The sequence below is a fragment of the Mugil cephalus genome, chromosome 11, assembly GCF_022458985.1.
Source record: "Mugil cephalus isolate CIBA_MC_2020 chromosome 11, CIBA_Mcephalus_1.1, whole genome shotgun sequence".
Classification (NCBI taxonomy): Eukaryota; Metazoa; Chordata; class Actinopteri; order Mugiliformes; family Mugilidae; genus Mugil; species Mugil cephalus.
The window spans coordinates 6,901,468-6,921,396 of NC_061780.1; the positions used below are offsets into that span (position 1 = coordinate 6,901,468).

The 19,929-nt window shown below is 48.6% G+C and overlaps 1 protein-coding gene across 7 annotated transcripts in view; it reads right to left on the reverse strand.

Moving 5' to 3' along the window:
* pou2f2a (POU class 2 homeobox 2a) overlaps positions 1 to 19,720 on the reverse strand; it is a 38,384-nt gene extending 18,664 nt beyond the window's left edge. For 2 of the 7 annotated variants that reach the window (XM_047599099.1, XM_047599098.1), the window contains exon 1: positions 17,166 to 19,720. In XM_047599099.1, coding sequence (XP_047455055.1) covers positions 17,166 to 17,265 — 100 coding nt within the window. In that variant the 5' untranslated portion in view covers positions 17,266 to 19,720. The remainder of the gene's footprint in view (positions 1 to 17,165) is intronic. The other 5 variants (XM_047599102.1, XM_047599100.1, XM_047599104.1 and 2 more) reach the window with 4 other exon arrangements.
* Positions 19,721 to 19,929: the final 209 nt, after the last annotated feature.

Genomic DNA, 19,929 nt, shown 5'->3' on the forward strand with positions numbered 1-19,929 from the left:
GTTGACAAAATGAGCCTATGATGATGAAAAAGCAAAAAGGGACAATGATGAAAATGAGTCGGGAAGAGTTGGCCTGAAAAGGGGGACAAGTATAAGGATAAGGGACATGTTGAGAGGGAGGAAGGGAGGAAGTTGATATCAGGGGGATGGAGGGATGAGGTAGGAAAGATAGAGGGGTGAGACAGAAGAGTCGGAGAAAGAATGAGAGAAAGCAAAAGCATAACAGGAAAGGACAGGAAGGAGGCCGGTGCATGGTTTTCAAAAAAATAAAAAATAAAAAAAGGAGGCAAGCATATAGATCACGGAGAGGAAAAGAAAGGAGGACACAAGTGTAGGAGTGCAGAGAGACGGAGGGCTGAACGGAGGGACAATAACGGAGAGAATTAGTGGAGGAGCGATGAAGGATTCACACCATCTTCTTCTAATAAAGGAGAGAATAAGAGACAGGGGCTAGGGGAGGGAGGTGCGGGTGGGGAGGGTTAGGCTGAGGTGAAAGAGGGAGAGACGGAGAAATATATAGGAACACACACCGGCGCTCGCGCACACAAAAACAGAAACACGTACACACGCGGAGCGACGGCTGCAGCGCCGTGGAGGTCAGCGCTCAGAAATATTATTAAATTGACAAGAGTACAATAGTTGATTGGCAGGCTGACTCCTGCGCTGCCATTCAGTGGAGAAGAATGGAGGCAGGGATGCACACACACACGCGCGCGCACGCACTCACGCGCACACTAACACAAAATGCATGCAGTTTCACGAGACAATCAGGACGGCGTATAGAGACGTAGCCGCCCTCACGTACACGCTGCCTTTTGTCTGCCGTGTGCATGTATGTGCCTGTCACCGCCGCCGTGTCTCCACGCTTTGAATCCAGATTACAATTACAGTAATTGGCTCTCAATTCAACGGATTGCTGTTTGACCCCCTCACCTCTCTGTGTCTTCTCTCCCCCTTCTCCCTCCCGCTCCCCTCACCCATCCCCTCTCCCTCTCGCTAAGCCCCCCTCCTCCTCCTCCTCCTCCTCCTCATCAATATTCCTCCACCTCCTCTTTACCTGTATCGCTACATCCATCTTTCTCTGCCCCCCCTCCTTTTCTCTACCTTGCCCCTACCTCCCCCCACCTCCACCTGCTATAACTATCTTTCCTTTCAGTTTCCCATCCATCCCTCCACCCAGCTGCTACATTTTTTTTTTTTTTTTTGCCACTTTTCTTCCCTCGTCTGCCCGTTTGTAACTTCCTCTCTGATAGTTGGGGGAACAGGGAACGTGCCGCGTTCTTAATTCGCGTTGTATTTATTATTATATGGAGAGGGAGCCGTTCAGAGGATGTGCCGAGCAAAGAGAGGAAAAGAGTGATAGATAAAAAAAAGGAGGAGGTAAAGGAAGGGGGTGATGGAGGTGGTGCTGGTGGTGGTGATGGTGTGTTAGGGAGGCGGCGGTGGTGGTGGTGGTGAAGCGAACGAGGGGAGGGGAGGGGGGCTAGGAAATTGGTCTGGCTAGCGGAACAGCTTTTCACCTCTCTCTCGCTCTCTCTCTTTCTCTCCCTCCCTCTCGTTCTCTCTCCCTCTCTCTATTCTGCTTTGTATTCTGCAGAGATGACAGGGGGAAAGCTTTATTGCTCCGAGTTTGTATCGATCGGGGCCCCTCCGAGGGGGTAGGCTGGGGGACGCGCTGAGCAGGCCCTTTCTCAACGACCGGAGCTCCAGCAACACCCCCCCCCCCGCTCCTCCACCGGCATCCCCCTCCCCTCTCACTCCCTCCTCCTCCTCCTCCTTCCAAACCCTGCTCTTGCTCACTGGCTCACTCTGAAATTCAAATTCAAGGCTCTTATTCTCAAAGGTTAGGAGAGGGAGAGCACGGGAAAGCAAGAAAGAGGGACAGAGAGATTGAATGAAAGAGAGACGGAGGCGCCTGGCTTCTTCTTCCCCTGGCTGAGGCCCTGAATGGAGCTGGGATCTGATAAGCAGAGCCCACAAACACAAACAAGGGAAGAAATAGAGAAATAAAGGAACAAAAAAAAAAAAAAAAATAGCCAAGAGGAATATATCAGCAGCAGCCCTCTTTCTTTCTTCTTCCCTCATCTTTCCATCTCTCACTAACCGTCCCCCCTCCTGTATCTCATTTTTTTTTTTTTTTTTTTTTTTTTCTGAGGCGAGGATGATTTTGTTGACAGGTGAAGAATGAGCTGGGTGCTAGTGTGCATAAACCTCTCTGCCTCTGTCCTCGTTAGAGGGACACTAGCCGGGATCCACTGAGACACGGAGGAAGCCCACAAGGACCGGGCTCAGGCTCCACACTCTATTTAACTATTCCAATAGGTGCAAAATAAAAATCTTACACAATCCAGCGACGTGTAATCTCAACAAAGAAGCGGAGATAAAATAACAAACTGGCAAAATCCAGGGTTATTTTTTCACTTCTTCTATTTGACAGCAACTGAATAAAAGGGGGCAAGACCCAACGTCAAAGCCAACTGACCAGACACTTGACTCATACGTCCATGTGCGCACACACACACACACACACACACAGACTATTTATCCGTTAATTGCATGCAGAGAACTGTGGCGAGGTTGGGGAGAGGAACAGATTGTCCATCAGGGGGTTACAGGGTTCAAGTCCATGACCAGAGGGCTAGAGGAAGGTTAGGGGTTGTAGGTTCAACTCCCAGGGGACAGGGAAGATCCCCGCTGTCTCCCGTCCACCCCCATACCTCCTCCAGGACATCATCACTCCCCTGCCTCATACCCCTCCACCCTTCTTTTCTCTTCTGGCCTTTTAAGGTGCGCTTATTCTGATCACACACATGTAAACCTGAGCCCCGGCCCCCAGACTCCCTCCGTTTGTCTAAGATCTACGCATGCACACGCATGCTGACCCGCTCACAAACAAACACACGCACACACATCCGCATGCAATCACGCAGATAACTCACAGACGCACAAATATATTCATAAAAGTCCACTACACTCCCACAACTCAAACACAATTGATTTGCGCCTGCTATCTTCGGCTTTCCCATAATACAGCAAATCAGTTTATTCTAAACCTACATCTCTGCTACCTTTTCCATCTCACTTACTTCTCTTGTGGAAAAGACCAAACAGAAATACGACATGGCCTCAGTTATCAGTTGCAGCAGATGTGTGTGGATATGACATATTTGTGTAAACATTGGATACATATACTATATATATATATATATGTGTGTGTGTTGTCATTGATATTGCTTGTGTGTGCAGCTCCAGATTGAGTTCACTGATAGAGTATACATCAGAGACTTGTGCTGGATACAACACGTCTGATTTGTAGAAAGATACACACGCACACACACACACACACGCACACACTAACATAGTACAATAACCTGCAGGCCTGTAACCTGCCTTGTTGGCTGGATGGGTGGATGCATTATTAAACACACAGGATTTCATATGTAGAGACAGAATATGAATGCTGCACTGGGCCCTGTGCTGTGCACATTCACTTGTTTGCTCCACTCTTCATTATTTTATCTTTCAGCTGAAACTCTGCACTTAACATTTACTTAATAAATGTCACGTGTATGAAGTTAAGCAATCCGTCTTTTTTTTTTTTTTAATCTACATATTGTTGTTCTAATACTTCTATTGTCACTGTGTAAACACAGCACGTATCTTGTCCTTTTTACCCTCACACAACAAAGTAGTCATTTGTGATGTGGACGTCATATAAAGCAGCTGGCTCCATGCAATTCAAATATTTTGTTCTATACATTGTGACGTTTTGGTGGGGGCGGATTTTCCATCTGCTCAGGCAGAGATGGCGACCCTCTCTTGGTCAGGTCTTGTCATCAAAAAGGAGCGGGACGGGAGATGGGAACATGCCGTTGACAGGCCACAGGGCGCGTGATCGATACCATCCACCTGATCGTCACGCGCCTGAGTGACAGGCAGCCGCCGTAACGGGGCGGGAACCCGCCGGACCTCGCCACTTAACCAAAAGGCCCGCACGCGAGGGGCGGCTGAATGGCAACTAAACCACAACATGAGCGCGGCGTGTGTTTACATCTGTAGGGCGGGCAGGCCGGGCCCCGACTCTCACGGTAATCGATGAACGAGGGAGGAAAGGGAGGTAGCAGGCGAGGCAGGGATGTGTGTGTGGTGGTGGTGGTGGGGGGGGAGAAAATCGGTAAAGAAAGCAGGTTATCTCCCGTCATTAGGGGAGGGGGAATCCCTGTCTGGAGGGGGGGGAGAGAGAGAGGGGTGGGTGGGTGAGGAGGGGTGAGGGAAGACCGGGGGTTCATTGATAAAAAGGGAGAGAGGGGAGAAGGGGAGACTATGTTTGGCATCGAGAGAGAGCAGACAATTATCTGTATTGATTAGAGCGGGCCAGTACTGTGAAGACTGAGAAAACTATGACTGGATCAATAGAGAGGGAGAGAGGGAGAGAGGGGGAGAGACTTAGAGGATAGACAGACCAAACGGAGAGAAACAAACGACGGAGATAAAAGATACACATAATGACAAGCATAAAGAGATGGAAACATTGTTTATGGTGCGAAGCCAAGTCTGAGACCGAAGGTGGCGTGAGCGTTAAGAGGGGAGACAGGGAGAGTCAATGAAAGCACACAGAGATACATTACACTGTTGATGTCACTACTCTTTATCATTGATTTGTCAGCACAACCACAGAGTTCATTCAACAAGCCATCCAGCGGCCTCCCGTCACCACAGCACACGGCTAAACGGAGACAGAGAGACTGAAAAAGACATTAGCTAAATACACATCAAGCCACCACAACCTGGAGATGTGAGGAGACGGACAAACTTGGCCGGAGGAGACTGGCTGGGTCACTTCTGCCAACGGCGAGAGGCGCACATACTTAGATGAATAAAGAGACCTGTGTCCGCTTCCCATTTAATCAGCAGCCATTAAATGTAGTTTGGGCATCTGTGATTTTAGTTAAAGAGGTTTCCTGCTGAACCAATTAAAAGCATGTATTTGTATTTCCTTGTTTGAAATTCTCCGTTTTCGTTAGTAACTTAGATGTATATATTAGATTCATATTGTCTACAGTAGTGTTTTCTTTTTTGTGTTGCGTTTTCACTTTGTAAACCTTGAAACGATCGCAACTAAACACTTACTTCTCATTATTTCAGTGAATTAAATCTGAATATGAGAGAGAGGGCGAAGAGCGAACGCATCTGAATTAAGAGACGGAGGAGAGAGTGTGTGCGCTGGAGAGGGAGCTTTGAAAAAATGTCAGGAGGGAGGCGGCGTTCAGGTAGGGGGTCTTGCTGTGGGGCCTCTTTTTGTCCTCGACAAAAACCAAAATGGTGGAATAGGGGTGGAACAAAAGGCACACGGGGGGGAAACAGGAGAGTGACAACCTGTGTTGAGTAAAAACATCCTGCTGGCACACACACACACACACACACACGCACACAAGCGCACGTGCACACGCATTAATCCTGAATCAGACCCCATCGAGCGTGTGTGTGTGTGTGTGTCTACCCGCTCACTACACTTCCTGTTGCAACTTGCATTTCTTGGAATCCTTGGCCCCATTACCCAGGCAACCCAGACCCACACCACACAGGAGACCACATCTGTCATTTTTTAGTTTATTGGAAATTACAAGATGATAGAATTCAGCCTCCCGCTGTCTTGATGTTTTTTGACACGGAAGAGGGACGTATTGTCAGAAAAGGTTTATACTAAAGCATACAAATAGATGAAAAAGCATAAACTCTGAATGGGGGAGTCGGCCTGGATATCGAGGAAACCTTTGGTAAGGGCAGAAAATGTCAGGTTTGACAAATGACCTTTTAAACATGGAGCAGATGTAGAGAGTCATGTACACTGTGGACAGAGGGCAGCTCAACTGTCTGTCTCTTAACAGCTAGTGTCACCGCGCGGTGGTGTTAAAATAAAACACTCGCGACTTCTAATCAAAATGTGAAGTGATTCCTGAATCAAAGGCGAACGCTGAGTCCTCCTGAGGAGATGGCCGAAGAGTCGGTTTGGATAAAGAGAAAGAGGAGATTGGGTGGAGGTGAGGAGGACCTTAAGTGGCGGTGAAGTTAAAAAAAAAAAAGACTGGTAAAGAAAAAAGCAGTAAGGGAAAAAAAATAATTGACAATGACAAAGAGGAAGGGAGAGCAGGACATGAATTACAGGTGTAGAGTTATGCATGCATGACATCACTGGACCCCTCCACCAGCCCTTGGGAATGAGCACCTTGGAAACGGTCGCTAAGGGAACAGAGTACTGGCGAGGGGGGAGAAAGAGAGAGGGGAGAGAGGGGTGGACAAGATAGTTGAAATAAATTTAAGAGGTAAAAGACGGACAGCTAATGAAACACTAAATTCGACTTCGGTAAGAGAATGGGGAGGGGGAAAAAAAAAAAGGAGCAAAGGTATGCGGTCTGGAAAAATGTTTCCTGAACAAGCCGGTATTTACCTTCCCTATGTCCCATTCAGCAAATGGGCCACCTCTGCACATAAAGGGCGAAAAGGGACGCTCTATCACAGCTAAAGCCTGCATTGTCCTCCTCCCCCATATCCTGTGACCTCTCATCCACTCCAGTCATTTAGAGAAGGGAGATTTAGTGCGGCGGCGCGGAGGCAGCGCGATGGTAAAAACCGGCACATGATAGAGATGCAAAGGTGGCCTCCGGTCTCGGGTTTAACACATGGAGAAATACTGATGGAAGAACACGTTGATGGACAAAAAAAAGGAGCCGGCACGGTGAAATGCTGCCTTTTAATGTATATGGAGGCTTGGAGGTCATTTTGACCAAGGAGCCAGACGCTCGGTAAATGGACGGAGAAGTAGAAGTTAGCGCACGACGGCCACTTTGGTCTTTTGAGGCGTCGCACCAGCAAACACACACACCCACACCCGCAGGAAAGAACCCCTGTGCCATTCTCACCTTGGAAAACTCTTCTCATCCCCACAGACAATATAACGTCCACGTATACGGAGGACGCACTCCGACCGCCTCTGTCTCCTCCTTTGACAAGTGAACCGGTGATTCCCAGCCTCAAGGCCTGATCTACATTACTGCATACTGTCGCCACATCAAACGGCCGCACACGAAAGAACAACAAAGATATAGTTTGCATCTTTATGCAGCACATTTGCAAAGCAGAACCATATACATTTCAAAGGGTTAGGATTTGGTATGCAATATAGATTTGGTATGTATGCATAATACGTGATCAATATCTGTTGCTGAATAAAACATGCCGCCGGCTTTTGACAGGCCGATTTGAAATGGAGATGCTATGCTAATACTTGGCTGAGATTGGCCCTGAACTCTCCACATACCAGCAGTTCACATTTAGACGATCTCACCTGCACTCTCCATAATGCATGAGCCGCCTGAATATATATCACCCCCTGCACAGCTCACTCACACACACTCACACTTCCCCCGTGCGTGACAATGCACAGACACACTGGTGTGTGCACAGTGACAGAGGACAGATGCGCACAAGATAACCGTGCAGGCACACACACGCACACATTTACAGCACGGAACACAAAACAACCCAAAGACACAGGCTCCATAGTGAGAATACTGCATACTATAGTTGTGGAAGAAGAAAAAAAAAAGACACAACACATATATTATGTCTGTTGTAATTTTGAAGTAGAGCTTGGAAATCTTTAATGGTCTATTTTCTATCATCTATTACTAACAGAATTTTGCAAATGGAAAAAACGACATAACTGTCTTAAAAGCTTTGATCGCTGTGAAGCATGTTGGGGGGTACGATGAGAATAAAAACGCACTGTTGTTCTACTTTTGATAAAGTGCAGGGAGACGCAGACAGAGACGGTGCTTAATCAAAACACCGGGAAGACATCCTGGACTTCTAGGTTTTCAGCAGCAGGACGCGGGGTCAGGGCTGGAGTTGGTATGTGTCTATGAGCGTGTGTTTTGATGCGCCTGTAGATTGTATGCGAGAAGCCGTATTGGTGGTGTTTGTTGGCTGCCAATTAACACACACACAGTTTTTGAAAGGTAGAGAAGGCTGAAGCAAGGAGCGAGGAGCGGAAGGCGGCCGAACATCTGATGTTACTGCGGAGATATTAGAGCGTGGCGGATTATGATTTACATTACATCACGTTATTATGATAGCCAACAATAAATACGCATTTACAAGGCACTATGTCTGTTTTAGAAGACAACTGAATTTACTTTGTGCTTCTATCTTTCTCTGTCCTTCTGCCCCGGCCGGTCTTTAACCTTGGCCTCTGGTGCTTCTGCCTATCGCAATAAAGTCACCCCTCCTCCTCCCCTTTACCTCACCCTCTCTCTCTCTCTCGTTCCTTCCTCCTCCTCCTCCTCCTCCTCCTCCTCCTCTCTGTCTCTCTGTCCCCCTGGCACCACTGTTGTCCACTGTTCCACTCATTCATAGTAAACACTATTGATTTTCAGCAGGGAAAATAAAAAAAAAAGGGGCCATGAATTTTAATGCCCCTATCTGTCCCCTTCTCCATCTCTTCCTATCCCCCCTGCCTCTCCCTTCCCTTCACGCCCTCCAACACCACCACCACCGCCACCTCCACCCCGTCTTTCCTGAGGGGAGGATAAAGAGATGGGGATCGTGTGTGTATGTATGTGTGCGCCGTATGTGTGAGTGTAAGGTGGTGGTACGGGGAGGGGGGGGGGGGGGGGGGGGGGGATGCATTTCTCATTTCCCAGCTGTGCCTCTCTCCCACAACTGCCCCCACCTTCTCCTCACCCGCCGCACATCTCCTTCACCCCTTCCCATCCGTCTCTCCTCCTCCGTCCTTCTTCTCATCCCTCTGTTGTTTCCCCTCCTCCGATGCGGGGAGGCAAGAGGAGCCGGCGGTGACATGTGCGGCCGACGGTCGCGCGCGCGGAACGGGGACGGCCCCATTCCGCCGGTGCACGCACACTCAAGCGATCGCACGAGCGGCGACGCAACCCGTCCCTCGGTCAAGGCCACGCACAGGCAAGACAAACATATACATACAGATGCCCTGTTTAAAACGCACACGCAGGAACAGTGAGGGACGCCATCATTCAACAGTCCCTTTTAAATATTCATCCATCTGCTTTTCTTTCCAGCGACTTCCCCGCTTTATCCCCGCTCCCACTTGTCCGTCGCGTTGCATTCGTCTACCTTCAAACACCCCACCCCGCTCCGTCCCTCCCCGCTCTTTTCCTCTGCCTCCCTCGCCCGAGCCCTCTCCCTTCTACTCTGTGTATTGATTTTGCTATAAGCGGTGTCCCGGTTGCGACAGGTTAGCGCAGACAGACAAAGGCAGACTTCATCAACCAGTGTTAAACACAGGAGCCACGTCCTCAATAATCACTCCATCACACAAAAGACGACGAGAGAGGAGGGCGAGCGGGAGAGGGGCATGTAGAGAGTATCGATGTATAGCGAGCAGACGGGGGAAAATTGTGTTTGGAGTATTTCCAAGGTAGCCTCTTTGTTTTGTTTAATTTGCAGGATGTGCGAAGAAATAGTTCACAGCCTGCGCTCACACACACACATACACACAAAAACACCAAACACATCTTAACTCATGAAATTCGCCACATCTTTTGTCTCTTTGTTTCATAAGTTGTTTCATCTTCACAAGAACTCACGCCAAGTTGTTGTTGTTGAAACAGATCACTAAAATTCTTGGCATATGCTTAAGTCAATTAGCATCTTTTAAAATGTTTGTTTAGGGCCCAAGATGGAAAAGCTCATTACAATGGTGAGTAGGCCTATATGTGGAGTTTTCTGGTTGGATTTATGTTTGTCTGTGCATGTGTGTGTGTGTGTGTGTGTGTGTGTGTGCGCATCCCTGTGTGCAGGCAGACAGTTTTCATCTCCACTTAATCTCCTGCTCTTAATTCAGAGTGTACATTGAGCCGCCTAATAGGATGTGACTGGAGCGCCTGCTGCAGCGCTAGCTAGCTAGCCGCTAATGAGAGGGCCACCACAGCCAAAGAATCAAAGCGCTTCATCAGCACTCCTAATTACTGTAAACCTTGTTAGCTGGCTGCAAAGCTAACATCTGCTCTCTCGGAAACAAAGTACATCCAAATATAAAACGGACCTGGCTGTATGCGCTCGAGTGAGAACCAAACACGCTGCTTCTCTGCTCTGCAAACAGACTTTGGCGCTAATCTGAATGAAATTAAAAGGAGGGGAGAAAATACAATTCATTACAATTTAGATTATAACTGCAGTAATTAATATTTTTTGAGATAAACCGTGGTTACTTGAGGCTACAGAAACTCTTATCTGTGGTGCTTTATAATGAAGTCTGAGGGCGCTAATGGAGCCCATCTATGAAGCAGCAGGTGTGTGGACAGCAGGTTTCCATGTAGCTCTGTCTGTTTGCCCACTCACCCCCTCTCTATCTCTGATCAAAGCACGTCCTTTCAACCCCCCCCCCCCCACCACCACCACCACCACCTTCTGCTGTTCCTCTCTTCCTCCTCCACCCCCCCCCCATCATAATTTGACTGATGATTACACTTGTCACTCATGGCAGCATGTGGCCAATTAGGGAGAGGGGCTACGGGAAGGGGAGGGAGACGGAGGTGGTGATGAGGCGGATGGGTGGCAGGAAATTTGGGTTAGAACTTGCCATCGCTTGTTCCACTCGGGCAGCCTTTTTAGCTCTTAGCTGTGGGAGAAACAAATATTAATTTCTGTTGAATTTTCCTTAAGAGACTCGAGAAACACTAAAGGGCCGCGCTCACTCCCCCTCTCCGAGATGCTCCGGCCTTGTCTCACACTCTCTTGGCCACTTCTGTATCTCTCATGTTCCAGGGTAATCACGGACTCATTTAAAGTCACTTTTGTACACTACCTCTGACTAGTGGTTAAGAGTGCGACCGCAGACTAGGCTTTTATGGGTCTTAATGTGTCCTACAGACACTTTGGCAACCAGGCTGCTGTTGCTGAAGATGTGAGAACGGAGGGAGGGCACGAGAGACGGAGAGAGAGAGAGAGAGAGAGAAGGACGTATGAGGCCAATAGCCATGGCGACTTAACCAGGCTGAAAAAAGGGGGAACGAAAGAGGATGAAAGAGGAGGGAGGGAGAGGGACGTGCACAACAAAATGGACAGAACACGGGAGTGTCAAAAGAAAAGGGAGAGAGAGGTCACTTAGTCACTCCTTTGGCGCCCCCTGCTCTGCACCTCCTCCCTTGTCCCCTTTACAAGCAGACAAAGGGACAGAGGGGTGCAGCCCTTGTACAGAAGAAGGAGGGGTCTGTGCCTCCCTCTGTCATCCCCCTTTCTTTCGGCTCCCTAATATTTAAAGACAGCCGGTTAATATTGCCGGTATGGATAGATGTAGGTAGAAAGGGGTTAATTAGCGCCACAATGGAAGTCAAATCTAAGATTAGAATTTACAATTAAAAAGCTTTGTTTAAAAAAAGCAACCAAACATGAAACAGAGAAAATATACAAATGTTAAATTTAAAAATAATAATAATAAAAAAAATCGATTATTTAAAGTTTAAAATGAGTTACACGTAATCCTCCGTTGACTCTGGAGCATTTTCACGTCGTGGCAGCGAAAGAGAAAAAGAGTGTGACTGTGCACTCGTAAAGGAAAGGCAGAGTAAGAGAGATCGCACAAGGGAATGAGAGGGAGAAGAGGTGGTGGAGTACAACAGATTAGTTTCAGAACAGAATGCTCCTGCTGAGAGAAGTATGGAGAGCAGGAAGGATGGAGGGGATAAAGAAAGGGGAAAAGCGCCAAGAAGGAAAAAGAGAGAAAGGAGATTAAACATGCATTCGAGTCTCTCAAAGGGCTGAGGTGCTCTTGGAGAGTCGCCACCGTGTGTGTGTGTCTGAGCTCGGTGTGTGCACACTCCAGAGGATGCACTTGCGATGATGTGACATTCCCTATAGCGTAGACATGTTCGGCGCCTGGCGCTTCAAAAGCGGATCGGTGAGCACTCATGTCCACCCTCGATCTGAAGGACAGCGGCGGAACCCCAGAGGTTAATAGGACCCCTTCATTACCATAAATCTTATCAGCTAAATGAAATGGAGAGAAGGGCCCCTGATTTAGTCGTCCGCTCTGCCGGGCTAAGGGGAGACACCCAATCAAACCCCTGGGTTTTATTGGTCTTTTTTATTATCTAAATGTACTGGCACATGAACAGGGTGGCAGAGGTGACAGCCTGCAGCAATCAACAACAAAAAAAAGACAGCGGCTAGTGAAAACGCATTGTTGGTCTTTAAATGAGACCATAGTCATGTCAGCTAATAGACTGCCCCGATACTTGAATTTAGCCACAAAGAAATGCGTTTCCGGGAGAGTGCAGGGAGCCTGTCACCGAGACTTAGCGCGGGCGTTTGAATAAATGCGGCGATCTCGAGTAGAAAAAAATCACCGAAATCCGCTAATCAAGTGTTCGATACAGCCAGCGGGAGTTTCCTGCGCGTGCTTCGACCGCCTCATTTGATGTTGGTGATTGGCAGCATGTAGCGATGGCCACTCCAAGTTTGATTACAGCCAGGCCACCACTGACCGAGCGTCCGCACACAGTCAAGGGTGGGAGCTCTGGGCCGAGCGTTCTCGAGTTTTCTGTATGCACGTCGTCTGTATGTTACTCCAGGAGAGGCAGGCAGAGGCAACAAGAAACACAGGAGGACGTGTAAATCAATATGAAGGATAAAGTCAGGTGGTTTGTGTGCGTTTATTCCTGCTGATGTGTTGATTAACTCCCTCCGCACACTCCGTCTCCGTGTGTGTTCGCCAGGTGATTAAAGGCTGATTAAGTGGCCCGCTCGCCCAGCTACTGGTCAGGAATAACGCCTGACTGTATTTCACCGGACACAGTAAACAACCGCACAAAAATATTCCTCCGTGTGTGTGCGCGTGCAGCCGCCACAATGAACCCATTCAAAAGTAAGTAATGCGGCAGCGTGAACTTCTCAAGGTCTCCAGATGAATGTGTCTGCATGATATTCTTCCATCTGTGAGAGCTTCAAAGAGTCTTTGTCGAAGGATATAAATTTAATAGCGTGCGCGTAAAGGTCATTGTCTAGTGCATTTGTGTGAATGGCAACAATTGTTAACGCGCAATCAGTTGATGAGGATGTACCGTATTTGTGTGCGTCCTGATCCCTCCTGTTCCCCGGGAGAAACTCAACACCACTCACTGCTGCTAATGAGCTGTGGGACCTCATCAGCATTAATACTACATTAGTCTCTGACAATACACACATCAGTGCACGCACACACACACACACACATACTATATATAAACACAACTTAGTGGCACATATGCACACCTTTGCAAATCCAGTAAAAGGTAAACAGTTAATAGGATTAAAAGGAATTTACGAACCCCGCTGTAACACAAATAACACAGAAGTACTAATGTTATCATTACACACTCACAGGCTGGATTTGTTGGGATTAATCCGACACCATGTAAAAGGCTTAATCCCCGACATATATTAAAAGAGCACTGTCACCTCGAGTACATAATTACAGAGCAGGTGTGGAGCTTTTAATAATATCCTATAATGACATTTTTGTTCTGGTCTCGTTACGGAGCTGAATTGGATGAGCAGAGGACGTCGGTGATGAGGCTGCTCTGGGCCTCGTCACGTCGTCAAACTGTGTCGGGGGCATGTACGCTGGCCTAAAACACGTAAATAGGCGAACCGATAGCCCATTAGCTCCCGAAGCATTCTGCCATCAGCCTGCTGCATTCAGGGCCCCGTGGCTGGCTCATATACTGCAATCTAATTCTACTACCACAGGGAGAGGAGAGCGGAGGGAGGGAGAGAGGGAGAATTGTATTGTGACAGAAAGCAGAGAGTGGGAGGGCAAGGGAAAGGAAGAGGGGAGAAGGGGAGAGGGAGAGGGAGAGAGAGGGCTACGGAGAAGGAGAGAGGTAGCTTAATGCAATAAAGCATGTAGTATTGACATCTTTCTCGTGTCTATTGATTCCCCATTATGTTGCTAACAAACCCAGGTTGACATTTTGTCATTTGCAATCATGTTAACACTGCGACTTGCACGCTCCCCTCCACAAACCGATCTATACCTACACACACAAGTTTGCACGTGTGTCCACGCTCGCACGCACACACTCTCGTGACACACGGAGCAAACAGGTAAGCACATGCATGGTGTTACATCATGTAGCAATCGAAGACGTGTGCCAGTGTGTGGCCCACACACACACACGCAGAAACGCAACCAGACACAGACCTGTGGTTGATTAATGGATTAAGACCAAAATTCTTATTGAAATACCCTGCAAGGGATACAAACATCAGTCTGGCCCTACACCTGACCGTCAGGAAACGTTATGAGGGAAACAAATATCAATAACTGTAAGGATAGATGTTCGTCCGTGTGAAATGCAGAGACGGAAATAAAGCAAGTTATTAGGGACTAAACTCAGAGGCGCTCGTGTGTAAGCGCGTGAGTGTGTGTGTGAGAGAGAGTTAGACAGTATACGGTAGGAGACGGTGGTTAATGGTGTGTGACAGAAGGTGCATAGATGAGATGAACTGAATCTATGTGTGTGTAAGTGTGTGTCAGGGAGAAATAGAGAGAGGGAAGCGGTCTCCAGTCGCCTTGATGTCCCATCACATCACATCATATCGTATCATATCAAGCCCTGCATTGTGTGGGAAACCTGTGGTTTCTCCTCTATGTCCCATTAAACTTTCATACACCAGTTAATGCTGATGGCTTCACAAACCACTTTGCTGCACAAACACACATACATACACGCGCACACATACGGTTGACACGGCAGTGGCCCTGACCTGCACCATCACAGACACAGGGCCATTAAAAATAGAACAAAAACCCCGGACGAGTTAGAGTAGCTTGCTATCCAGGTGGAAAACAGTCCAACATGCTTGTTTTATGCTACCGCACATGATGGTCCGTCTGTTTCATGACAATTTATGTGTGAGCCCCACAGGGGTTGTGCATGAGTGCTCGAGGCCCGTTGTAACATGAAAGAGAATGAAAACACGGGGGGCGGGGAAGGGTCAGGTGGGGCTGAGTCAAACACTCCTGCGTTGACCTCTGATCCCAAAAAGAGCTCAAACTCAAAGGAGTCAAGGAGCCGCTACTAGCCAAAGAGACAAGTTAACTGAGAGCTCAAGTCAAGAGTCCTACAACTAGGAGGAGGACAACCTTTCTGTGGGAATTAAAATGAACTATTATTGAAGGTTTTTTTTTTTGTCTTCTTCGGTCCTGTTTTGTTTCCAAGAAGCTGAACTGACCTCGCTCCGTTTTTACCAACAACCCCTCCGAGTTTGAAAAGGACAGCACCTTGTACCGCGTTATCAAAAGGGAATAAAATCAGCATAGCGCTGTGAATCACTGTTATCCCACCATCTAAGGAATATTCAGCAGCCCTGTGTGCACATCCCATCAGTTTGCCTGCTTATTCAGATGCCGCCGCTGGCCTGGGACACTGCAACATAATGGCTCATTCGTGGTTTACTCTCACCTCTCAAGCTCAAACTGGGTTTTCCTCTGCCTCCTCGTTTTTCACTCTGTCATCTACTCTTACTCTCACCCGTTCCTCCCTCTCCCTCTCCTTCTTTCCACATTTTTTTTTTATCTCATTCTGACATTCCCCATTTTTCAACGTGTGCCGCGCGAAAACTCCTCCTCCCCGGTCCCCTCTCCTTCGCCTCATCCTCTCTCCAAGCCTCTCTTCCCTCTGTGTATATCTCTAGAGATATGGCTGGTAACAGGTCCCTTTCGCCCCCCTCCACCTCCACCCCCCATCACCTATCCCTTCACTGTCACAGCCATGCACTGTTGACTGAGTATGTGGAGTAAGGGTGAAGCCTGGCATCTCAGAAATCAAATGGGCTTGAACTGATCTGGAAATGAGAGGGGAGCCGTGCACTGGAGAAGGAGGGGGGGGGGCTTTGAGAGCCAACCCACAAGCCAGGGCGCACACAGACACATTCACTTGCCATTACACGCAAGTTACTGTAATTGCATTCATTAGTTAACGACTTCCTTTAACGACGAATGACCTGTAATTTGGGCATTTCCCATCACTTTCCTCCACAGTGAAGGACTGCAGTGTGCGCGGGTGACAGAAAAGATGCAAAAAGCTGAGCAGCTGTTGCGTATCTGGGAAACAGTAACAGTCACGGGTGGACTGAGCTCTTTCACAAGGACAGTCAGTGACAACACACTGATGCCGGCCTGGCTGCTCCCACCATGCGTCCCTTTTCTTCCACTTCAGCGCAGATGAAACGCAGACGGCGCCCCAGCCTCAGCCGGCAACCCTCCCCCTCCCTGATCTACACTCCCTCTGCTGCTTCTCCGCTTGCAGCCGTGCAGCAGCCACAGCTACGGGACAGAGAGATGTAGTCACTCGGAAGTCTCTTGGTGTTTTACAAAGGTTAGTCTTGTGAGCTAACCCGCACGGAAAAGTCAGAGGAAAGGCGCTCACCAGAGACATGCTCGGCGAGCTCGAAGCCGTGCCACTAATAAGTTACGTGTTAATAAAGCACAAGCACAAAACATTATAGGATAAAACGAGCCAAAAGCCGCGTTTCCCCCCGTCTCCTTTCGTACATTCGCTCTCCTTTCGTGCACCTGCAAACTCCTTCTATCTCCCCCTCTCCCTGCTTCCACCGGCCCAGGAATCGATCTCCGCAGGATCGATACGTTGGCATGAATATTCCCTGCCTGCCGAGAGTCTAGTCGGGGAGAGTCGGAGGCTGAGGCTCAGGCGCAGGCAGTGGAGAAGAGGGGAAGGACGGGGACGGGAGAGAAAACCACTCGAAGAAAGGAAAACACAGGCGGCGTGGAAATTAACGGACACACGGGCGGAACAAGAGGCGCATCGGTTCACTTCACGGACAGCAATAAAAAATGGGACATTTGACGAAATTCGTTTTTTTGATCATTCTGGACGCTCGAGTGCACCCGGGAAAAAAACGGTTCTTTCTCCATTTTAACAAGCGCTCCGCAACTGCGAAGGACTGTTTAAGCGTTCAACGGGAGCCCGAGGAGTGTGTGTGAATGTGTAAGTGGGTGTGTGCGCAGACAGATCTCCCCGCTGCAAGTGCATCGGCATCGAGCGAGGCGAGGCGGGGCGGGTCTGCGTGGCTGGCCGACATGGAGGAAGTGTTGCAGGGAGAAGAGAGAGAAAAAAAAAATGTCTTACCAGAGTTGGAGCGGAGAGCCAGAGGGGACTTGAGACGCCAGGCGTTGAGGTCAGGGGCAGTTCTCTGAAACACGAACGGCACCGGCAAGGGAACAAACATGGTCTTCCTCCGGCTTCTTGTTTTGATGCAAATAATCTGACAGAAGTGACACTGTAACAGGCCCCGTCCTCCTTCGGAGCTTCGGTGTCTCTGTCCGTTTCTCTGGTTGACAGCTTCGGGTGAATATTTGGTTTGGAGCGCTCACAACATTCGCCGTTAGGTGTGTACACATGTAGCCCAGCTGCGCACTTTTATTTACATGTGTGGGCTGGAGGTCGGCGTGTAGTTTTGGAGGCAATGTGCATAGAACATATATGTCGGATGGTCCCTTGAGTGCAGCGGTTAGCTTACAGTCCAGACGAACACACAGACGGACAGAGAGGAGACCTGACCTCACTTCAGCACGCCACACGAAAAGTTGCCTTACAATTTGTAGGCCTATTGTAGAAGCTTTAGAATAAAAGGCTGCGAGTCACCTGCCCGTCGCGGATGCACCTGCGTCCCCGTGTTACATTTGCACTGCTAAAGCGTTCTCCTTGAGTAAACATAGAGCTTATTTTATACCCTCACTCCTCGAACAGTAATGTTTTCCTGTAGGTGTGGGAAAAAAAAAGGCATGAGAACAGTCGCTAGCCTATTCCTGTAGCATCACCGGCCGGGCTCAGCTTTGGTTTTCGCTTTGCAGTTTTACAATAAACGATGACACGTAGGGACGGACGAGGCAGGTGTAAAAAGGCAGGCGTAGTTAAGAAAAAGTCTTATTTGGATTTCTGTAGTATTTGGTTTGATCTATCGTATATTTGGTCTCTAGCTGCACGCGCTCCTTCTCCTCTTCTTTGCATTGAAGGCTACGTGTAAGACATTCACCCACTCGCGCACAGTAGCGGGTCGCGTCGCGAGCGCATCTAAAGCGGCTTCATTAAAGGTTATCAGCTAACGGATAAATAAACAAGTTGTGTGTGTGTGTGTGTGAGTGTGTGTGTGTAGGGGGAGGGGGGTTGGGGGGGGGGGCGCAACACAAACACACACACAAACACAAACACGACGCGCGCGCTCGGTCCTGACGCTCCTCCTCCCTCGCGCTCTGTCACAAGGCAGTAATTAAAACGCAATCAATCGATACATAAATAAATAAATAAATAAATCCAACAAATAAATAAATAATGGCTTCCAAACACACATACACACACACACACAAAATAAGAAATATAATAAGAAAGCTACAGAATCCGACAGCGGTGTCGCGTTTTATCGGAACACTTGCCTATATCTCCTTCCGTCCGTCTGTGTGTCTGTTTTTTTGTCTGTCTGTTTGTCCCCCGTTATTATTTGGGAACCCCAAATAGCTCATTCGACCCGGCTCCCTCCAGGATTGTAGCGATCTGCCACTAGGCTGGCCGCAACATTGAGGCGAGAGAGGACCCGCTACTACTCACACATCACCACCCCACCCCCGCGCCTCCCTCCATCCCTCAATCCCTCCCTCCTGCCTCCCGCCCTCCCGCCCCATCTCCCTCGTTTTCACTACCGCTGCAAAAGGTATCCTGTATTGATTTCTGGATTTTTTCCCCCCTCTTAATAATACCGGCTATAATGATGCCAATGGTGATCAGTGCATTACCCGCCGGCCTCCTTGGGAAGGGATGAAGACCTGATAAGAGAATCCGTGGATACCTATAGGTGCTTAGCGCTAATGCCTACCAGGATGCATGGTGCACTCAATTAAGTTATCTCATCACCGCTGCTTTTAATAAGCCCTCCAGAGCGAGCGAGGGTGGATCATTAGGTTATTAAGATGGGATAAGAGCTGCCACTGCTGTTCCAGGCATGAGAAATATGAATCTGGTTTCCATGTGGAAAACATTTTTTTTTTCTTTCTCCAGAAGTGGGATAAATGGATCATATGCACGCACCATGCGTTTGCATTTTAAGTCGGTGTTTAAAATGCACAAATACATGGAGAGCCGCGGCGTCAGGAGCTCACTCCTCTGTTACGGAGGTGATCACTCCCCTTCTCCACCCTCCTGCTCCCGGATATACTTCTCTCAGTCCGGGCCACGCATGCCGGCCTCCCCAGCACGCCTCTCCTCGCCTCATGCCCTCCCGCTCCGGCACCGACATGTTACACGCTGTCAATTACAGGCCAGCATCAGTCAACGCCGGGCGCTTACACACCAGATTATTGTCGATATAGATTTTTAAATAGAAAAATCTATACCTTAAACATCGCAGTCAATACGGCAAATCAATAGGAATGAGTGAGCTCTTGCTCCTCCTGGGCCCGAGAGCCCCATCCCGGAGAACTGCTTCTGTCTGCGCGCTCCACGCTGTGCTTGATTAGGTCTGTTTTAATGGAAACTGCGCACTCGCACACAATAAATTATTTTCCCATCATCACCAGACTTGTCATTTACTCAGTCATCAACAGACAGCCATGTTGTCAAGAAATGTGTGCTGCACACTAAACTGGCATATTCTTAATTATGAAAAATGTGTCATGCCTTGTAGTAGACAACCAGGTTTTATTGTCCTTCTCCCTCCGCTTCACGTATGACAGATGACATCCGCAGGTCCAATGAGGGAGCAGAGGGGAGCAAGAGGAGGAGAGAGAAGGGAGGAAGAGGAGAGGCAAGGAAGGGAGAGAAGACAGATGGGGAGTAAGGAAGAGGGGGGGGAAGGAGTAAAAAAAAACTGATGGAAAGGAGTGAGGTGGAGGAGTAATGA